An 18,797-nucleotide genomic window follows, 5' to 3' on the forward strand; every position below is an offset into this window, starting at 1 on the left:
ACAAGATTAAGTAAATCGTAGGCAGATATGGGCTTGATTTCTCCCTTTCCCTTTTCCTTTTTTGAATCTTAGCGCTGTCATTTATTAGCTCTGTGGCTTTGGGAAAGTTATATGACCTCTTCTGTGCCTTGGTTTCCTTATCTATATGTAAAGCTTGGATACTGATAGTTTGTGTATCATGTAATTGTGTGATTTTTAATTATTTGTTTTTAATTATCTTTTTTTGGAGACTTATAGAAAATGAAAAACATTCATATAAGACGCAATAGACAACTCTTTGGGAGCGGTATAATCTAAGCAATTTTAGGGTTTTCTTAAAAACTATATCTGTATTTTGATTGCTAACGTATTTTCTAGTCTTTTGAGTCTTTGTTGCACTCATTTGGTGATTCTTAAGCATAATCATTTTAGACACACAAACTTGTGGGAACCTCTTTTCCCTTGTTTTAGTATGTGCTATAAAGACATGAAATGTAGCACCTATCCTTACTTTAAAAAAAAAAACTCATGAAACTAATTAGACTACTTCCTTGTTTTGACAAATGGCAACCATTTTCAACTCGTACCTAACTTTCATACTTGTGTTAGCCTACAGCAATTATGGCAACTAGGATTTTTCTCAGGCCAATTTATAATAAATATTTTGTTAAAATCTAGTATAAAATAAGGATACCTTCTATCACCATTATTGTTGTCATCCTCATGATTAGTGTTTAACTACATAGAGAGTCATCCTGGCTGACTCTCTGGCTCATTGAATTTGTTTCTGTCTCAGGACCTTGCGCTTAGTTTTTTCAGATCTTCACATGGTGTTCTCTCTCACTACATCCAGGTATCTGTTAATCTATCTTACCCGAGAAGCCTTTCTGATCACTCTTTTCCTAAGTAGCTTGTATATACTATCAGTACTACTACTACTACTATATCCTAACTTCTTTCTTGCATTTTAACAGTTACAGCAACTATCTCTTCCTGAAGTATGTATTTATTAATTATTTATTCTCCTGTTTACTACACTAGAATTTAAGTTTAACAAAGGCAAGGACCTTGCCTCTCTAGTTTACTGCTGTGTTCTTAGAACTTATTATAAGGTGTAGAAGATAGTGGACTTTTACTGAGTCTTTTTGTTAGAGAAAGGGAAGGAAATGAATTAATGTTGAAAATAACAAAATTAATATTATTTGCAGATACAATTGTTTACCTAAAAAACTCAAAAATAACCTTTAAAACTTTTAATTTGAATGTATATAAGTATGTCAAAATTTTATATGGCAACAATAACCTAATAGAGTTAAATGTAAATAAATCAGACTTTAAAGAAATTAGAATTAAATGTCAAACGATTTGAAGGCAGTGTTCTAAAATCTCTTAAATTCATTGCCATTTAAATAATCTTCAAACTCTGTATTTTAAAGATAAAAAGGCAGTTTTTATAAACTCCTATTTATAAAGGGAGTTAAAATGATATACTTAAAAGATATAACAAATTTTGATACATCTACAAAAATAATTAGAAAATTTTTCATCCAGTAATAACAATCATAAAAAATCATAGTCAGAAAATACCATTTTATTCCTCTCATACTAGCAAAGAGGGTTTTTGTTGTTCTTGTTTGGTTTTTTGGTTTTTGTTTTTAAGTGGAAGAGTAGCCATTATCTGTGAGGGAACATTGAAGTAACTGCTGTGGAAGCATAAATAATACAAACTTTGTAGAAAACAGTTTAGCAATGCATATTAAGAGCCTTTAATATACCTTTAAATTTGTGCTTTGGCTCTAACCTAAGATTCACACAATATAATATAGAGATCTTCGTTGCCGTACTTTCTTTAGTATGTTCTGAATGTTAAATGTTCTATAGGAATTAATTACATTGACTATTTCAACATATATTACACTTTCTGAAAATGTTATTTTTGAAAACTTAATGCTTTAATCAAAATTACTTGAAATATCTGGTAAACTCATAATTTGTTATTGATTTTCATTGATTTTCATTGATTTTCGTTGTATGTTACATAAGCTACCAGGTCCCATGACTTACTGACAGTTTTGTTTTTCTGCCTGCTTCCTCTCTTGTCCCTTTCTTCTTTTGGTCTTTTTAATATATTATCTTCTAATAGTCTTTCTTTTTGTTTACTAAATTTCATTCTGACTTCAGTGGTTTCTTATTTTTTTAACCATACTGTTTTTAATTTTTAAATGTTTTTCAGATTCTGTCTAGATTTAAAACTTTCTTTGTTTTTTTTTCTGTTTGTAGATATGATATAGTCAAAATCATATTTCTTTGTTGTTTTCATCCTGGAATAAATAACAGAATGCTAGGAATTATATTATCACCATACCTTTAAGTATATTGTACAATGAATTTTTAAGGAACACTTAAAAACTTATATATTTCATTTTTAAATTGCTTTTGTGGTCAGGGAATTTTTATTTAATAAAACTTTGTTGCATTTTGAAGTCATTTTTTATGTAGAAAATTATTTCTTGACCATACTGATTTTAACGTTTCTTGAAATAGGTTTTGTGATTGAAGGTACATTTTATTGGAGGGAGTAATTACGAGAGGTGATCACTATTGGAAACCATGAGGGGGATAGAATAATTAACACTTCTTTGCTGTTATGGATTGCTGGAAGGAGCCAGATTGGCCTGTTATTAAGTTTTTCAAATATACATTTTGTAAAACAAAATAATTTTAGAGTTTTTTTGGTCATGGATTTCAGAATTATATCTAGTAACAGTGGAAATATTTTAGAAGTACAGTTTCTAACTTGTTGATTTCCTTGATATTCTGTATATTAAGCAAAAGGATAAAGGAACTCTTTGTTGAGTCAGGAAAATAACTTGTATTACATTACTGTTTCTTCTAGTTGCTTTACTGTCGTTTGAATGAAGTGTTGTATTATAGACTGTTTGAGAAATGAGGAAGAATATAGTTGTTATAACGGTTTTAGACTGGGAACACAGTAACCTGCTTATTGGTTTCAGCATTCTACTGATTGTGTGACATTTAATCTTTTTCTACTATTTTCCCCCTCTAAGAACACAAGTTCTGCTCCTTATTTTATCTAGAATTCATTTGATAAACTTCTTTCTTTAGCTTCTTAAGCAAAAATGAATATAAAATTAGGGTACTATTCAATAAATTCCCCTAAGGCTGCCCCTCTGATTGCTATTGATGAGAGTCCTGCATTGGGAGGAAGATTAGATTACTAGCAGCAGCTGCTACCATTTATTGAACACTTAATATGTGTATATCTTATCTAATTTAATCTTCACGTCAACTCTATAAGGTAGGTAGTGTTATTTCCATCTTACAGGAAGGAAACAGAGGCTCGGCTCTCCCATAGGTAAGAGGCAGAATCAGGATTCAAACCTAGATTTTTTTTCTGACTCAAAGCCGGGCTCTTTCCACTTATGCTTATATTCCCTACTCTAATACGTCTCTTGATCTAAAGTTCTGTATTTTTCTAAGAAATTTACCTTTATACAATTAACTTTCAGCAGTTAAAAAATTATATAAATTTTCTGTCGTCTGTTAATTGTAGTTATTTCTGTGCCAGAGTACATTTCTTGTGTATTTTCTTTGCGCTTGTAAATAGCGTTTCTACCCCATAATCCTTCGTTGTATGTTAAATCCATTTTAAAATCCATTTTTAGCACTGATATATTTCATGAATCATGCTTTCAGAGTTTAAAAATATATACCGCTAGGATTGATTTTATAAGAAATTATATATTTGCATTTTGACACATTTTGAAGCAGTCATTTTAACATTGGTTTGTATAGCTGATCAATGCTTATTTTACTTCGATGGTTTGAAGGTTATAAACCATTAAACAAACTGCTTTCATGTTTCTGTAAAGCATTGTTTACTAACCTTCATGTACTCACACATAGATAAAATGATAATATTTAATATGTCATACTGGTAAATGGGTCACCATGCTGCTCTTCGACTCAAATATTTGGCCCAGGGAGCCATTCCCCCTTTACCTTCATGTTGTGTCATCTTCTCTACTTTATCTCCCGGTGCTGAGAGGAGTGATATGTTGGCATACCCATAACTCACTTGTGGATGTATAACCTTTGTGAGAAAGTAGACTATAAAATGTCTGTTCTTTGGAGTTATGTGCTCAATAAACATACACATTTCTGGGAAAAGTAAAATTTTTAGTGGTCCATTCTAGAATGTTCACATTATGGATCATTCTAAGTCATGGATTCATGCTGGCCAGCATCTTTTATATGAAGCCTTTGGAAACTATACTCCTTTACTTTTGTTTATAGCTTATAATGATAACGGAAAATCATGATTGTTAAGGGATTTTATTATAAACATTTTACCTTCTGTCACCAACTAAAGCTTCATTGTATGTTACATATGTTCTTTGATCTTGTTCTTGCAATTTAGAAATGAACCTTTAATGTGCTTAAAATATTTGCGGTTATGTGGTAATAGTAACGATAATTGTACCTAACAAAATAACTTGGTCAGGCATAAAATGTGTATTCTTTCAGTTTAACTGTTTATATTGTATACCCTCCAGATTTCAGAAGGAATATTTATAAGGTTTGATGCTTTTTTAGAAAATTTGTTACTATATTTAAATACTGCTGTGTTTAGTAACTTAGCCCAACCCCAGAAGAGTCTGGTGTATGTCATTAGTTTAAAGCTACTGTTGTATAAAAACTTCTGTGAATTTCAGAATAATTAAAGCAATTTAGAATTTTGACCTGAAAATAGCATGAAATGTGTATTGTATAAACCTCTACTGTTTAAATATTTTTCCCCCTGGCTTTCCTACTGCGGTCAATGTCAGCCCAGTTCTTCGCTGGAAACCAGAGAGGCCTCTGATAGTTCTCTGTCTGGTGATTCTCCACCCATCTCTTTTCCCCTATATCTCAACCATTTCAATAGGACTCTTTCATAGTCGCAGTTCTCCTGTTCTAGCTTAGTATCTTACCATTTCCATCCAGTTTTGCTGTTGGAATTATCTTCCCAAAGCACAGTTTGATCATGTCACTTCTTGGCTTAAAATTATTTTTTCTCTTTATCGCCATAGTTAGAGCCAGCTTTGCATAACATTTAAGAAGACCTTTTGCATCTGGTCCCATCACTCTCTTATTTCCCATTCTTCTATTCCCCAGTGTGCGTAGGGTAGGCCTTATCTCCCTTCCCTAATTACCCTATTGTTCAGTCACTGACGTTTCTTATTTTGTTTGTATTCTAATCATGTCACTAACTTTTATCGCACTCACTGCATAGTCTCACAATGGAAGACCCCTCATCTGTACCCGCATCAGATGTTACCATTCTACAAAGTATTCCTGCTACCTCACCCTTTTTTAGAAATATCTTCCTCCAGTGATACTTTATACTTCCTTAAGAGCACTTACCACACTGTGCCTTGGAACATAATTAGTTGTGTAATTCATTCTGTCCTTCCACTAGATTACAACCCTTTTGATGACGCAGCTCATCTTATTTAATTACGGTGTTTTGATGGTTGCTTAATATAAGACAGGGAATACACAGACATGCACTTACACGTACACATTTTCATTTACTCAGTTTAAGTTATCTATTTTTTTATAGCACTGCCACATGCAGTGCTAGTCTCTATGAAGAAGTAAAAAATGAATATAACATGGCTTCAAAGAATTTTTATTCTAGGAAAAAAAGATGATGCAAAAAATTGAAAGGCATTGTACACAAGTGCCATGAATGTACATGCAGTGTACATTATATACCATGTCTACACATATTTGTAAGTATTTTGGGTTTGTCCTTTGGTATTGTATCACCTCTCCACGTACCTGGTTGTGTGTATGTTTGTTAGATTTTTCTACCCATTTGATACACATTTCTGTATAAAAATCAGTAACTATTACAAAATAAAAACTTTTTTATTTAGGTAATTTTATTTTCAACTTTAATAAACTGAATTTAGAATTTAGCTTAATATATTATTTAAGAATCAAGTAATTTTACTTAAATTTAGACTTTTTGAAGTACTGTCTTCATGTATTTGCTAGCCTAGTTTGCTTTTTTTTAAGTGAGGTAATGATGCTGTCATAGTTTCATTTAGAGTAACTGGGGAAAAAAAACTTTGTAGCAATCAAAAATTAATTTTATTTGCATAGTTTGATGTCATGCAATTGTGATACGCTCTTAAGTAACATGGAATTTATTATGCAATGTTTTTGTTTTTCTGAAGATTGGGAAATATGGATTTGATTCTCACATATTATGATATGTTGTACAGATTTGTAAAGTGTCAGTGCAATGTTCTGTGTACTTTCTTTATGCTCTAATATAATTAATTTGTTTCTAGATGCTGGCATCACCATCTACATCAGGTCAGCTGTCTCAGTTTGGGGCAAGTTTATACGGGCAACAAAGTAAGAATTTTGTATTTATTCTGGGATACTTTATTTAAAGAAAAAAAATACCTACCAAATAAAGAATAATGCTGCCCTTGTGGGTTTATTCTAGGGTTTAAAAGGAAAGGTATTTAATTTTCAGTTTTTCTTATTTTAGCGAAAAACCTCATTATTTCAGACCTTTCTAATTCAAGATTATTTGGATACAGGGTAGATCAAAATTTATTTCTTCATCTTTTGTATGTGTATGTTCCTTTGCAGTATTTTTGAAGAAGATTTGCTAAACAAATTAAAAATAGACATTCTCTATGTTTTCAGTTGGAGGAAGTTAAAGGTTTTTTGACTGGTCAGTTAAGGAGGTTGTTTTGTTTGTGTTTTTTGGTCTTATTATTAATGTAAGCCCATTACCTAGCAGTTTGTGAAATGTTCTCTTTGTTTAGCAAATACTTCTTTTACTTTGGCTCAGTCTGGGTATACAATCTCTGTTTTTGACTAACAGTTCAAAGCTTTTTCCATATACAAGATTTTATTTCTTTTATGTGTTGTAATACTTTTATAGCTCTCAGCACAGTGCCTGGCGCATAGTAAGCGCTCAATAAATGTTAACTATTATTATGACATAATTTTTATAAAACTAAATTATAAAATTTTCCTTTTTTAAATTAATTTTCCAAACTTTTATATATTAATAAGATTTGTCATATATTGTAATGTCAGAGGCTGCTGATCTCTCATCTCTGTAGTGGGAGGGGAGTGCTAAAAGGGATGTAAATTCCCATCAAAGATTACAGAATAATAGGGTAACTGAAGCAGACAATCTGATGACCAAATAATTTAACCACCTTCAAATAAAAATCAGTTATGTGATTTGGAACTCTTTCCCAGTATAATAAAAGGCAAAGTTTTGATAGATATAAGAGTAGTTTGTCATACCACTTTACCCTTCAATTTTATTTTGAAATTTAGTAAGGGGAAAAAACTTATTTTGTTAGACAAATATAGTTTCCATCTATTTTTTTTCTCTCTACCTCTTGTGGCATTCTTTTTGCTATGAAACACAATTTTGTTAGTACAGAATTAGTAAGGAAAATTATTAATTACAGATACTAGCTTTCCTCTAGTTAAGTAGAAAACATTTTTAAGCCTTTTATTACACAAAAAAGATGTTGCTTATTTATCAGCAAATGTTCATTCTAGTTATTGAGGGAATATTATTAGCTAGCAGTTTGTTTCATTTGGACTGTTTTTGTTTGAAGCCTACTACTTTCACCTTTCCGGTAACCCTTACGTTCGAAATATCTAGTTAAATTTTAAAGCTACCCTTTATTTCTATAGAGAAACTGCAAAGAACTTACATTCCTTTCTTTTTAAAGCCCACAATTTATCACAGCAGAAAGTAGATAGTGGAATAGAGAAAAGTTATATTTGAGAAGCCAAGGTTATTTAATGAAGGAGAATGGCAATTATTTTACAATATAATCAGCTATATGGACTTTGAAAATCTGATCTAATTTTTTTAACCTACAAATGTGAAGTTATAATTGGGCTAAGTTATAGAATGGATTAGGTTTGGAATATAGTTATTTCATTGGTAAGGTAGACATTTATTGACTTAATTTGTATACATGATTGTGCTGATGGTTAAGGATATACAAAGATTAATAAATGAGCAAAGTTATTTTCATTAGGAAAAGTATTTTAAGGTACTTAGTAATTTAAAAAGAAGTTACATATGACAGATATTTCCTGTTGGAGTTTAGTATAATAAATGGCATTGATGAACCAGCATTTTCAATTCATGGCTCACTCTTTTAACTGACATTGTAGGTATTAACTTATTTTAAAAAATGAACCTTAGATCAACTGAAACTGAAATGTCTCAAGTCAGGGTACAATCATTCCTTTCTAGTGCACAGATCTAGAAGCTACAACTAGTAAAATAAAATAAAATAAAACAGAGCCTGAATTCCTAGTCACTGTCTGTTAGGATAGAACTGACAGGGCCAGATAAGTCTCTCAGCTGGTAAGTAGTTTGAACACACACCTTCTCAGAGAGAACACCAGCTACCATGTAGGACTTGAGGGTCAGGGCTTCGGTAGTATAAGTAAGTCAGAAAGATAAAACTTGAGGGGCTGACCTTATTTAATAAAGGATGGGGAGATAGAATAAGTAGGTGGGAATAGATTCATGATGTTATTCTTATGGCAGCTAACTTTAATTGTGCATTAGGCTTGATATTACAAAGTTCTTTTGCCCCCCAAGTGTATTGAGTACCACCATTAACTCTGTATTCAGATTGGCAAAGTTCAGTAGGAATTTGAGCCATTAAAATGGAGGTTTACTATCTGTTTTGTGTTCTTGATGATTAGAGAGATTAGAGGTGGAGAAGGAGGAGTGCCCTCTCCAAAACTGAGACTCACTGAGTTTAAAACAAGGGAAGGAATTCCTCTTGGAATGGATACAGAGCTGCTTAAAGCTTTCACCAGATTTGGGTGGAAGTGATTGTATAGTACACAAGGGTACCCAGAAAATGCTGAATTAGGAGCTTGTGTGATCATGGGTTCTAGTACAGTATAGTTGTATCCAAATATGTAACTTTTCATCAAGGGTTTATGTGACTACTGTGCATCAAGTGGTAACTGTAGAAGCTGGTGAATGGAATCTTGTATTCAAGTTGCATGATATTCTCTACTTGTTCTCTACTTTTGCGTAAGATTTTAAGTACACTGTCTAGGTTTAAAGACCCCTGGGCTCCCTGAAGCTGTGTACTAGATGAGAATGAACAGGGAGCCAGGAATTAATTTCCCTGGATAGTCAATGCATTGAAATTAAGTGGTAGTATCGTTGGTGTGACTTTTTCTTTCTTACCAACAGGATTTAGGGCCTTGGAGGATTTGAGAAAAAGGAGTACTTTTTTTTTTTTGGCGGTACACAGGCCTCTCACTGTTGTGGCCTCTCCCGCCGCGGAGCACAGGCCCTGGACGCGCAGGCTCAGCGGCCATGGCCCACGGGCCCAGCCGCTCCGCGGCACGTGGGATCCTCCCAGACCGGGGCACGAACCCCTGTCCCCTGCATCAGCAGGCGGACTCTCAACCACTGCGCCACCAGGGAAGCCCAAAGGAGTACTTCTTATATGCCTATAATCTAGCCACATAGGTTAACTAGCTGTCTGAATGAATCCATTATATACATTTGTATCTGAATTCTCAGAGGACCCAGACCACTAGCTGGGAAAGGAAATAAACTTCTCTTTCTGGGATCCGGACTCCTGGCTTAAAAGCAGTGGCATAGCCTTATGCTTTCAACAACATCCCTTTGGCCTCCTGTTTTAAGAATACATATATGAAAGCTACTTGTTTTGTGGAGAACCAGAGCACAGGTGGAATGGTTCATAAATAATGCTGTTGACAGTATAGTTAGGCATGTGACACATTTTGGTAGCTTTCAGGAAATAGGATCATTTAACAGATACTTGAATTAATAATGAATGCCCTGGGAGTTCTTGCTCTCTAGAAGCATTTTATAGTTAGGGAGGTCAAGACATATTTATATGCAGTGTTAAATACCATAGGTTAAAAGGTATCATGTTAAAAAAAAAAAAAAAAAAGGTATCATGTTGAATGATACGGACAGACTTGCGGATTGGAGAGAAAAGCACAGTAAGCTACAGTGGTACGGGAAAGGTTCAAAAAGGAAGTAGGAATTGAGTTTAACAGATATTTTTGAGTGCCTACCATATATATTGCATCATGCTAGAGACTGCATATGTATTGTAGAAAGAGCATTCTCTTTTATGCCATCTCTGTACAGTGTATATACGCCTTCGGTGTTGCTGTGTTTATTTATTGCACGTCTTCATTGCCTTTGTATCCTCAATACTCTGTACACGATAGGCACTCACTAAATGTTTGTTGAATGCATGATGAACAAGATATGGTCCTTATATATAATCTAGTAGGATAAATACACAAGTTATTTTTCCTACAAAATAGAGGAAGAAGTACAGAGTTTTCTGGGTACTTGAAAGGTAGGAGTAATCACATACCTTAAATGATCAGGACAGGATTTACAGATGAGGTCATGTTTAACATTGTCCTTGAAGAGACTATGAGTAAGGTTGTTTTAGTAGTGGGAACAAAATCTACAGCGTGGGATAAATTTTTGAGTGGTTTGCTTTATCAAGACAAGGGAAATCTATTAGGCTGTTACATTGGTTTCAGCCAAGAAGTACAAATCTTCACAATTTTATGGAATCTATCTCAAGATATTTGCTACTTTTCAAGTTCAAGAACACAGCTATAACATACTCTTTTCCCCCAGAAAACACCTATTTATAGGTGAAAACCATTATTACTTCATTAGACTATCTCATTTTATCTTACCTTTAGGACCACCTGTTGATTTTCTTTCCATAAGCATGTTTCATCCCCCCACCCGACCCTCACTCCCCAAAAGCTAATAGTTATTCAGTATTTTCTATGTGTCGGGTGCTATGTTAAGTACTTGATATAAATATAAACCCATTTAATCTTCACAACAACCTGATTAAAGGTTAAGGGACTTGCCTAGGGAGTAAGTAGTAGAGCCAGGATTGCCTTACTTTGTAAGTTTTACTATGAGTAAATATGAGTTGAGAACAGCAGTTCCTTTGAAACCTGGATGCTACATATTACTTACTGAATGTCATGACCCTAGAAAGCAGTTTGCACACAGTAGAAACTGCATATGTTAAATCCACAGATTCCAAGAGTCTGCTGACTAAGGCATTATGATAGGATTTATTGTGTTATTTATCTAGTACCTACCATGAGTGAAGAATTATTCCAGGATTGAAGAGTATGGCAAATAACAATGTTCCTGCTTTCATGGAGCTTATATTTTAATGAAGGAAGACAGAGAATAAGCATGCAAATAAATTTATTTACTTAGTAAATAAATAATATGATTCTGATAATAAGTACTATAAAAAATTGTCAGGTTAATGGATGAGTGGATGGGATCAATAGTTTTCGAGCAGACAAAGAGGCTGTCTCTGAGGCAGTAGTATTTGAATAGAAACCAGTCTGTTGAGAAGTGGAAGCCCTTGGAAAGATCTGGGGAAGAGCTTTTCAGGTACAAACAGCAGCAAATGCAAATGGTCTTACTCATGAGAATGTAAGAATGAACTTCATGTGTTAAAGGATGAATGAGAGCGCCAGTATAATGAACAAAGAAAGTGAAAGGTTAATGGGTAGCAGGTGTCAGGTCATGGAGTCTTGTAAAGATTTGGTAAAGCATTTGGATTTATTCTAAGTTTAATGGGAAGGATTTTAAGATACAGTTTCATTTTTAAAAGATCACCTTGCTGTGTAGAAAATGGACTGAGTGGAGGAGGGACAAGTGACAAGAAAAAGAGAAAGACAATTAGTGCAGTAGTCCAGGCAGGAAAGTAGGGTGGCTTTGGACTAGTGCTAGAGGTGTTGAGAAATGGTTAGATTTGGGATATTTTGGACATAGAGCTAATATGAGTTGGGGATGTGGGATATGAAAGAAAGAGAGGGATCAAGGATGATCTCTAAGGTTAGAGACCTGCATTACTTTGTGAAAGGGTGCTGCTAATGTATCATGCAAACTTAGGTTGAGGAGGAGGAGTGCAAAGTATATGTAGGAGATTCACACAGCTGTTCCACAGATGGAGTGCCACCTGCTGTAAAGATCCAGCCAGATGTTTGGGACTCCCGGCTGGTTCTAACACAGCAGCAACTTCTCATAGTTGAGGATTTTGAAGCCAGGTTAGCTCCATCCATGCTTGTCTCATACATCCTTACTATCCAGAAGGTAAGCCCACTCTTCCTCCAGGCATATTACTTGTCCTCATTTTCATATATCTTGCAGTTTTCTCAGACCAAACTGGTGTGACATCTTTATTCCCCTGACTCCTCATCACCACCACCAAATGCCTGGCTAGGTCTCTTTCATTATTCAGTTCATGTACAGTATTGTCTAGGAAACATGTTCTGATCCCAGATTCATTCTGCTTTCATGTCTGAGCGTTGCCCCACATATACACCAAGTACAGTGTACATGTACTGCATGTAAACACCTTGATCATAGCAGTTTGTTTTTTGGGTTTGTTTTGTTTTCTTTTCTTTTTTAAATAGTCTTGTTTATCTCTGTAGAACAAGAGGAGGGAAAGTATTCTAGGTTGGGAGAAGGATATGAGTAAAGACACCGGGGCATATTTTGGGGAGGGGACTAGGGAAATTACAAAGAAGATTGTAAGTCGAGTATGTGGTATCTAAAAAGAGTTTGTATCGGGGTGAGTAAAGTATTAAAATTGATTAGAAGAGTATTATGTCAGTTATATCTCAATAAAGCTGGGAAAAATAAAGATTAGAAGAATCTTTTGGGTCTTGACAGAGCATTTTAAAGACTACACTGTGATTGGATTTAATTTTAGAACAGTGATTCTCAACCCTGACTGCCCTTCTAGAAACACCTAAAGAGTTTAAAAAATCCCACTGCCCATGAATTTCCCAGACCCAGACTAAGTCACAGTTTCTGGGTGTGGGACCCAGATATTAAAGTTTCCCACGTGATGTGAAGGTTAGCAACTACTTCAAGAAGCGGAAAGTGTGATTGGTTGAAAAAAGGTATTGAAATTAGAGTCAAGAAATTGGATCATGGTTTTTTTTGTTTGTTTGTTTTTGTGTGTGTGTGGTTTTTTGCTTTGTATTTTTTGTTTTTTGGGTTTTTTAGTTCAGGATCTTAGTTCCCTGACCAGGGATCAATCCCATGCCCCCTGCAGTGGAAGCGCAGAGTCTTAACCACTGGACCACCAGGGAAGTCCCTGGATCATGGTTTTTATTCTTCATTTTTTGTGATCTTGGGCAAATCGCTTAATGCCTGATGTTAGTTCATCTATAATTAAGTTGAAATGATCTTCATCTGTAACTTGGTTGGATACTCTCTGGAGACTTTTCTGTCTCTAAAATACTTTGATTTTAATGAAGGAAATTGTATAATGAAATAGTGTTACAGGGAAGATTAACCAGCTAGGTTCAGGACAAGTTGGAGGTAAGAAGACAGGGGGACAGGTTGGAGGTAAGAAAATGGTTGCCCTTTATGTGTGGGCAAGACAGTGAGTTTAGGGAAGGTAGTTGCTTTGGGAATGGAATGGGGGATACTTTAAGCCCTCTTGCATCAGTTAAAAATTGTCTCCCTTCTCCTTAAAAATTTCAGGAGACTTCATTTAAGTATGAGTATTCAAGGATTTGGTTGCTGGTATTTTTTTTCTTATAGCTTGTATTATTATTAATATTGTTAATCTTTAGCAAAAGATTGAATAAAGCATGGCATATCATGCCATAACTATTTAAGGAATGTGCTGTTAATCAGTTTGTGCAATGGAAGTAATTCGTGGAAACATTTTTTAGGTCATTCTTTTGGATTTCTGAAAAATGATCAATAAAGAATTCAATTCATTCTTTGTTTAGCACCCTGCCAAATAGGAATCTACTTAGAATATGTTCATGTATTCCTTCTAATATGGTATTATCCTTTACTATCACTTTGTCAAATAGAAAGGAAACTTTGCTTCAAAACTGTAACCTTTTAAACTGCCTTATAACTGTTTTTTTTGATCATTCTTTTATTCCTTGTCTGTAAAAAGGGGATAAATACCTTCTCTATAATATTTTATAAGGAGATGAAGTAGCATAGTGCTTCACATATTTCTTAGGTGCTTGATAAAATTTAATTCTACTGCCCTTCCAGTGCACAAGCTCAGGTATACATATTTATGTTTTTCTACTTGTAGTTATTTTGTGTCATTTTTTTTAAGCTAATTTTTTTATTCCCCCTCTTCCCCCTTTCAGCTTACATGTCTTCTTCTTGGTATAACATTTTAGATAATTTTCTATCATGTTTCTAATTATACTAGTAAAAATAAAATTTTCCCTCCCTTGACCGTACCCAGTTGTAATAGTTTGACTCAAGCAACTCAAATTTAATGACCATGTATTTTTGTTTCCTAGAAATAAATCTTTCTCTGTTCCTACTCAGTGGTAGTAATTCTATATGTTTTAAAGGAATTCAGTTTTTAAATTAAATTTAAAATAACTCAATTATGAAGTATTCAAGGATTGATGATCCAGTTCGAAATTGATGCATTCCTCTCTTCTCTTTTGATTTTTTTTTTTCCTACCCACCAGGTTTAATAAAATGCAACTCAGAGCTTTTGAACTTACTAGCTGTTTTTATGAAATCAAGTGTTTTTTAAAGGAAAAATAAAAGTAAATGCTAATCTTTGAGTTCTTTATTTCATATTGTCTTCCTCTACTCTCCTTACTGTAAATTAAGTGTGCCAATCCTTAATTGACTAAATATATTACCTTACGCATTGTTTCCTTCTCCAAAATTTTTTTTGCTGATGTTCAGATGATCTCCAGTCTCTAAAATATTTCCGAAGTTATGTATTTTCATAATACAGCATAGAATAATAAGTATATGAAGGGTTGAAGTAAACAAATCTCATGAGTCTTTAGAAGGGCTTATTGAAGAGCCAAAGGGCGCAATTTTTGGAACATGTATGTTTCTAATGTTGAAGGTGTAGAGAGTGAATGGGAAGGCAAAGTAAATGTGGAGGAAAAGAAAACTTGACAGGTATAGAGAAGAGGAGAAAGAAAATGGAGGGAAGAGATAAGAGATGTTGGTTTAGAAAAAGTTTGAAGTAAACATATTCAGAAAAAGAAAGCAAGAGAAAAAAAAATAGATAAAAGGTGTTACAAGTCAGTAGGTACTCACAAGGGTGCTCATTTAGTGTTTTATTGGGCTCCCATAGGGCTGCCATTAAGAACACTAGGAGTCTTGGTTCTTTGTGTCACCTTGGAGAAGTCAGTTAACTTATCTGAGGCTCAGGCATCTGTAAAATGTGAACATTGGATTAGGTTTCTTGGTTGTCAGTAACTGTGAGAAACATTCCTATGGGAAATTTGCAGCTATAGCTGACTTTAGAACAGCATATTTAGGGAAAAGGATGTAAGCTCCCTGAGGGTAGGAGCTTTTTCTATCTTACTCACTGTTGTATCCCCAGCAGCTAACACAGTGCTTGATGCATGGTAGGCACACAATAAATGTTTGTTGAGTAAGTGATGTGAAAAGTGTCATGTTGGTGGTTCATTACGGGAGCATCTAGAGGGCCTAGAGGAAAACTAGTGTGCTTGAGAAAAGGAAAAGACTGGTGTCTTCTGAAGAAATCTTACATAGGCTGGTTTTTAATCTCTTGTTCTTCCTTATCTTGTCCCAAATTCAGAGAAGGTGGCTGTAGCTAGCGCTATACTCGTGGTCACAAAACTTGTAGTGACCAGACATACATATAATGACTAAACCAACATATGATCTAGATCAGTTCCCTTTGTGTGACTTAAAGAAATGCAGAACCAAGCTCAGGTCTTCATGGTATATGAGTACACATAGAATATAACAGCTATATTGAGTTGGATTTATTGGCTTTGTTCAGTTGAGAAGCAGTTAGGCTGCAAGCTGAGTACTGAAGCTGGCAGATTCCAGTGAAATCTTTGTGATTCACTGGTATCCCTAGGTTACAAAGCGTTACTGTTACAAACAGGTTACTGTTATGCAAAAAGATAAATTTGCAGAGATATTTGAAGGAAAATATTCAGAACATAATATATATATTCCAATTTTTGGAAGTCATAGTTTCAGAATATTCAGGTCTTTGAAATTCTTGGACCTAAAACTAGACCAAAAAGTAGGGAGGGAGTAACTTTAAATCCCTATCGCTAAAAGTCCTCTACTTATTCACTAACTCTCATTCTATCTTACCACTTTTATTTAACCTCCAGTTCAGAATGTTTGGTTGACTGATGTGCCATTCCACAACAGACTAGTAACAGAAGGCACCAAAATGTGTGAGTAAGGAAGATGGAGGCAAGGAGGCATATTGACATCCATAGGCAGGTGTGATGACAAAATAAGTGATAGCTGAACAAACTTGCTTTGAGGGATAAAAAACATCCAGAACATTAAATATCCACAATAATTATTCTGAATCATTAACAAAATAATAATTTATATTTCATATTAACACAAGGCAGGAAACAATAAGTTTATCCCAGATGGTTAATTTTTCTTTTTAATGTTTTGTTTCTGAATGGTAAACTCCTCAGTAGGTTTTGAAAAATACACATATTGGAACACATCCATTCCCACATCTGGCCCCAGAAATACTAGACAAATAAAGGTCATTCATTGTCCTTTGAAATCTTTTAAAATGTTATATATTCTTGTCTCTTATAGCTATATCAGGTTGAGTTTTTAACAGTTGCTGACATTTTATGTTGGGTTTGTAAAAAATTGTAATGTTGAGAAGTATGTATGTGTAAATAGTAATAAAGAGACTTTTTCTTAAATGCATTTGAAAAGGATCATATAAAAATTAAAGCTCCTTCAGCAAAGTGGGGATTAAATGTCTGCGTACCTCAGTTATGATTTAAAACATAAAAACACACAAGATTGCAAATTTCTTAAAGGCATATTTGTACAAAATGTTTTTATTCTGAAACATAAGTCATCTAATTTGTTATAGTCATTGGTAGACAGTTTATTGTAAAATAGAAATATGCAAAGAAGATAGAAATATGAAAGCAAAGAAGAAATATGAAAGATAGAATAATGGAAGCAATATGAAAATTCATAATATTAAATTTCAGACATACATTTTTGTTAAAATCAGAGTCCATTTGGAGTGAAATGAATATTTCCATTTAAAATTTTCATATTATATTAATGTTAGGTCAGTTTTTAATGTTTTAAATTACCAACTCCAGAAGATGGATAACAATTTCATTCCTGATGGCAATGAATTTCCTTCTTCTGAATTTTTTTAATAGGTGCACTAGGCCTTCCAATGAGGGGGATGAGCAACAATACCCCTCAGTTAAATCGCAGCTTATCACAAGGCACTCAGTTACCGAGCCACGTCACGCCAACAACAGGGGTACCAACAATGTCACTTCACACGCCTCCATCTCCAAGCAGGTATTTATTGATGGACCAGAATTTTTCTCAAAATGTATCTTTGTAGATTAAGCAAGCTTTTTAGTTTTTTAATAAGGTAACTAATTATTTGATTTTCTGGTTCAGTGCCTTTCACTGAGGAAAAGAAAGTTGATACCCTATGCTCATTTTATTTCATTGCAAATTGATAAGTATAGTGTAAGATGCTTTTATCTTGCAGCTAGGGTATTGGTTATTAGCTGGGATGGGTATCAAGGATTAATCACCACCTGGGGGGCTTTTTTCAAAAGCATGCTCTCCTCCTCAAAGGAGGACGTGCAATTTCAGATCACTCCTCAGATAATTCTGTTTATTGCTCCCTCACCACACATCCATTGCTCTAGTGAGAATAAAATAAAACAGATTTACAAAAATGGTGCATATTAGTTTGAAGAAGCTAGAATGACATACATTTGGAATGAAATTATTCTGAATATATATGTGAAATAACATTTGTATTTTATGTCATAGTCACACCAATAGTTCTCTCATCTTCAATATCACCATATATTCTTCTGTGATTTGCCCTTTCTTGTTGGTTTGTTTACTTTGGCTTTTCAAAGAGCTTTTTTTCTTTTCAAATGACCAGACAAAAGAGTTAAATGAATAAAAATTAGCAATGCAATTTGAAAGTATATTTGAGATTCTAGGATTAGGCCAATTGATTATTTACAGAGAATTTTAATGAGTGATTGTAGAGAGCTTATTTAGTATAATGGACTTCTTTTTCAGGGGTATTTTGCCTATGAATCCTAGGAATATGATGAACCACTCCCAGGTTGGTCAGGGCATTGGAATTCCTAGCAGGACAAATAGCATGAGCAGTTCAGGGTTAGGTAGCCCCAACAGAAGCTCGCCAAGCATAATATGTATGCCAAAGCAGCAGCCTTCTCGACAGCCTTTTACTGTGAACAGGTAAGATATTTATTGATACTGTGTATAATTGTTCTTTCTGGGTATTTTCAAATTTGCCTTTTCATATTCAACATTCTGTTCTTGAGTCTTGGCTTCTGTTTCATAAGTGTGTTTCATCATATATTTTGACCAAAGCTTCTCTTTCTGTTACATATCACAACTTTAACCTCCCAAACTAAAGACATGTTCTTTTGAAAATCAGTTTGCTTTTTTGTTACTGTTGTTAGAAAAGGATTGTTCTTAGGTTGCCAACTGGCAAATTTTTGTTGATATGTCCTTCCTCTATTAAATGAGGCTGGTCACCTGTGTGGTAAGAGCTTCATACCTATGAATAGGACTGGAGACATATTTGACTATTACTGCCTTGCTTCATTTATGCTTTGGTTAAGTTGCTTTTCAACTGAATTTCAGTTTTGTTCTTTGGAGACTT

The 18,797-nt window shown here is 34.1% G+C and overlaps 1 protein-coding gene across 8 annotated transcripts in view; it reads left to right on the forward strand.

The window, feature by feature from the left end:
- Window positions 1–18,797, forward strand: part of CNOT2 (CCR4-NOT transcription complex subunit 2) — a 112,458-nt gene that overhangs the window by 71,111 nt on the left and 22,550 nt on the right. For 6 of the 8 annotated variants that reach the window (XM_027107007.1, XM_027107003.1, XM_027107002.1 and 3 more), the window contains 4 exons: window positions 6,345–6,411; window positions 16,240–16,305; window positions 17,287–17,434; window positions 18,185–18,367. In XM_027107007.1, coding sequence (XP_026962808.1) covers window positions 6,345–6,411; window positions 16,240–16,305; window positions 17,287–17,434; window positions 18,185–18,367 — 464 coding nt within the window. The remainder of the gene's footprint in view (window positions 1–6,344; window positions 6,412–16,239; window positions 16,306–17,286; window positions 17,435–18,184; window positions 18,368–18,797) is intronic. The other 2 variants (XM_027107008.1, XM_027107001.1) reach the window with 1 other exon arrangement.

Source organism: Aethalodelphis obliquidens, unplaced genomic scaffold (assembly GCF_003676395.1).
Source record: "Aethalodelphis obliquidens isolate GAN/ISIS:26980383/991018 unplaced genomic scaffold, ASM367639v1 scaffold8, whole genome shotgun sequence".
In the NCBI taxonomy this organism is placed as follows: Eukaryota; Metazoa; Chordata; class Mammalia; order Artiodactyla; family Delphinidae; genus Aethalodelphis; species Aethalodelphis obliquidens.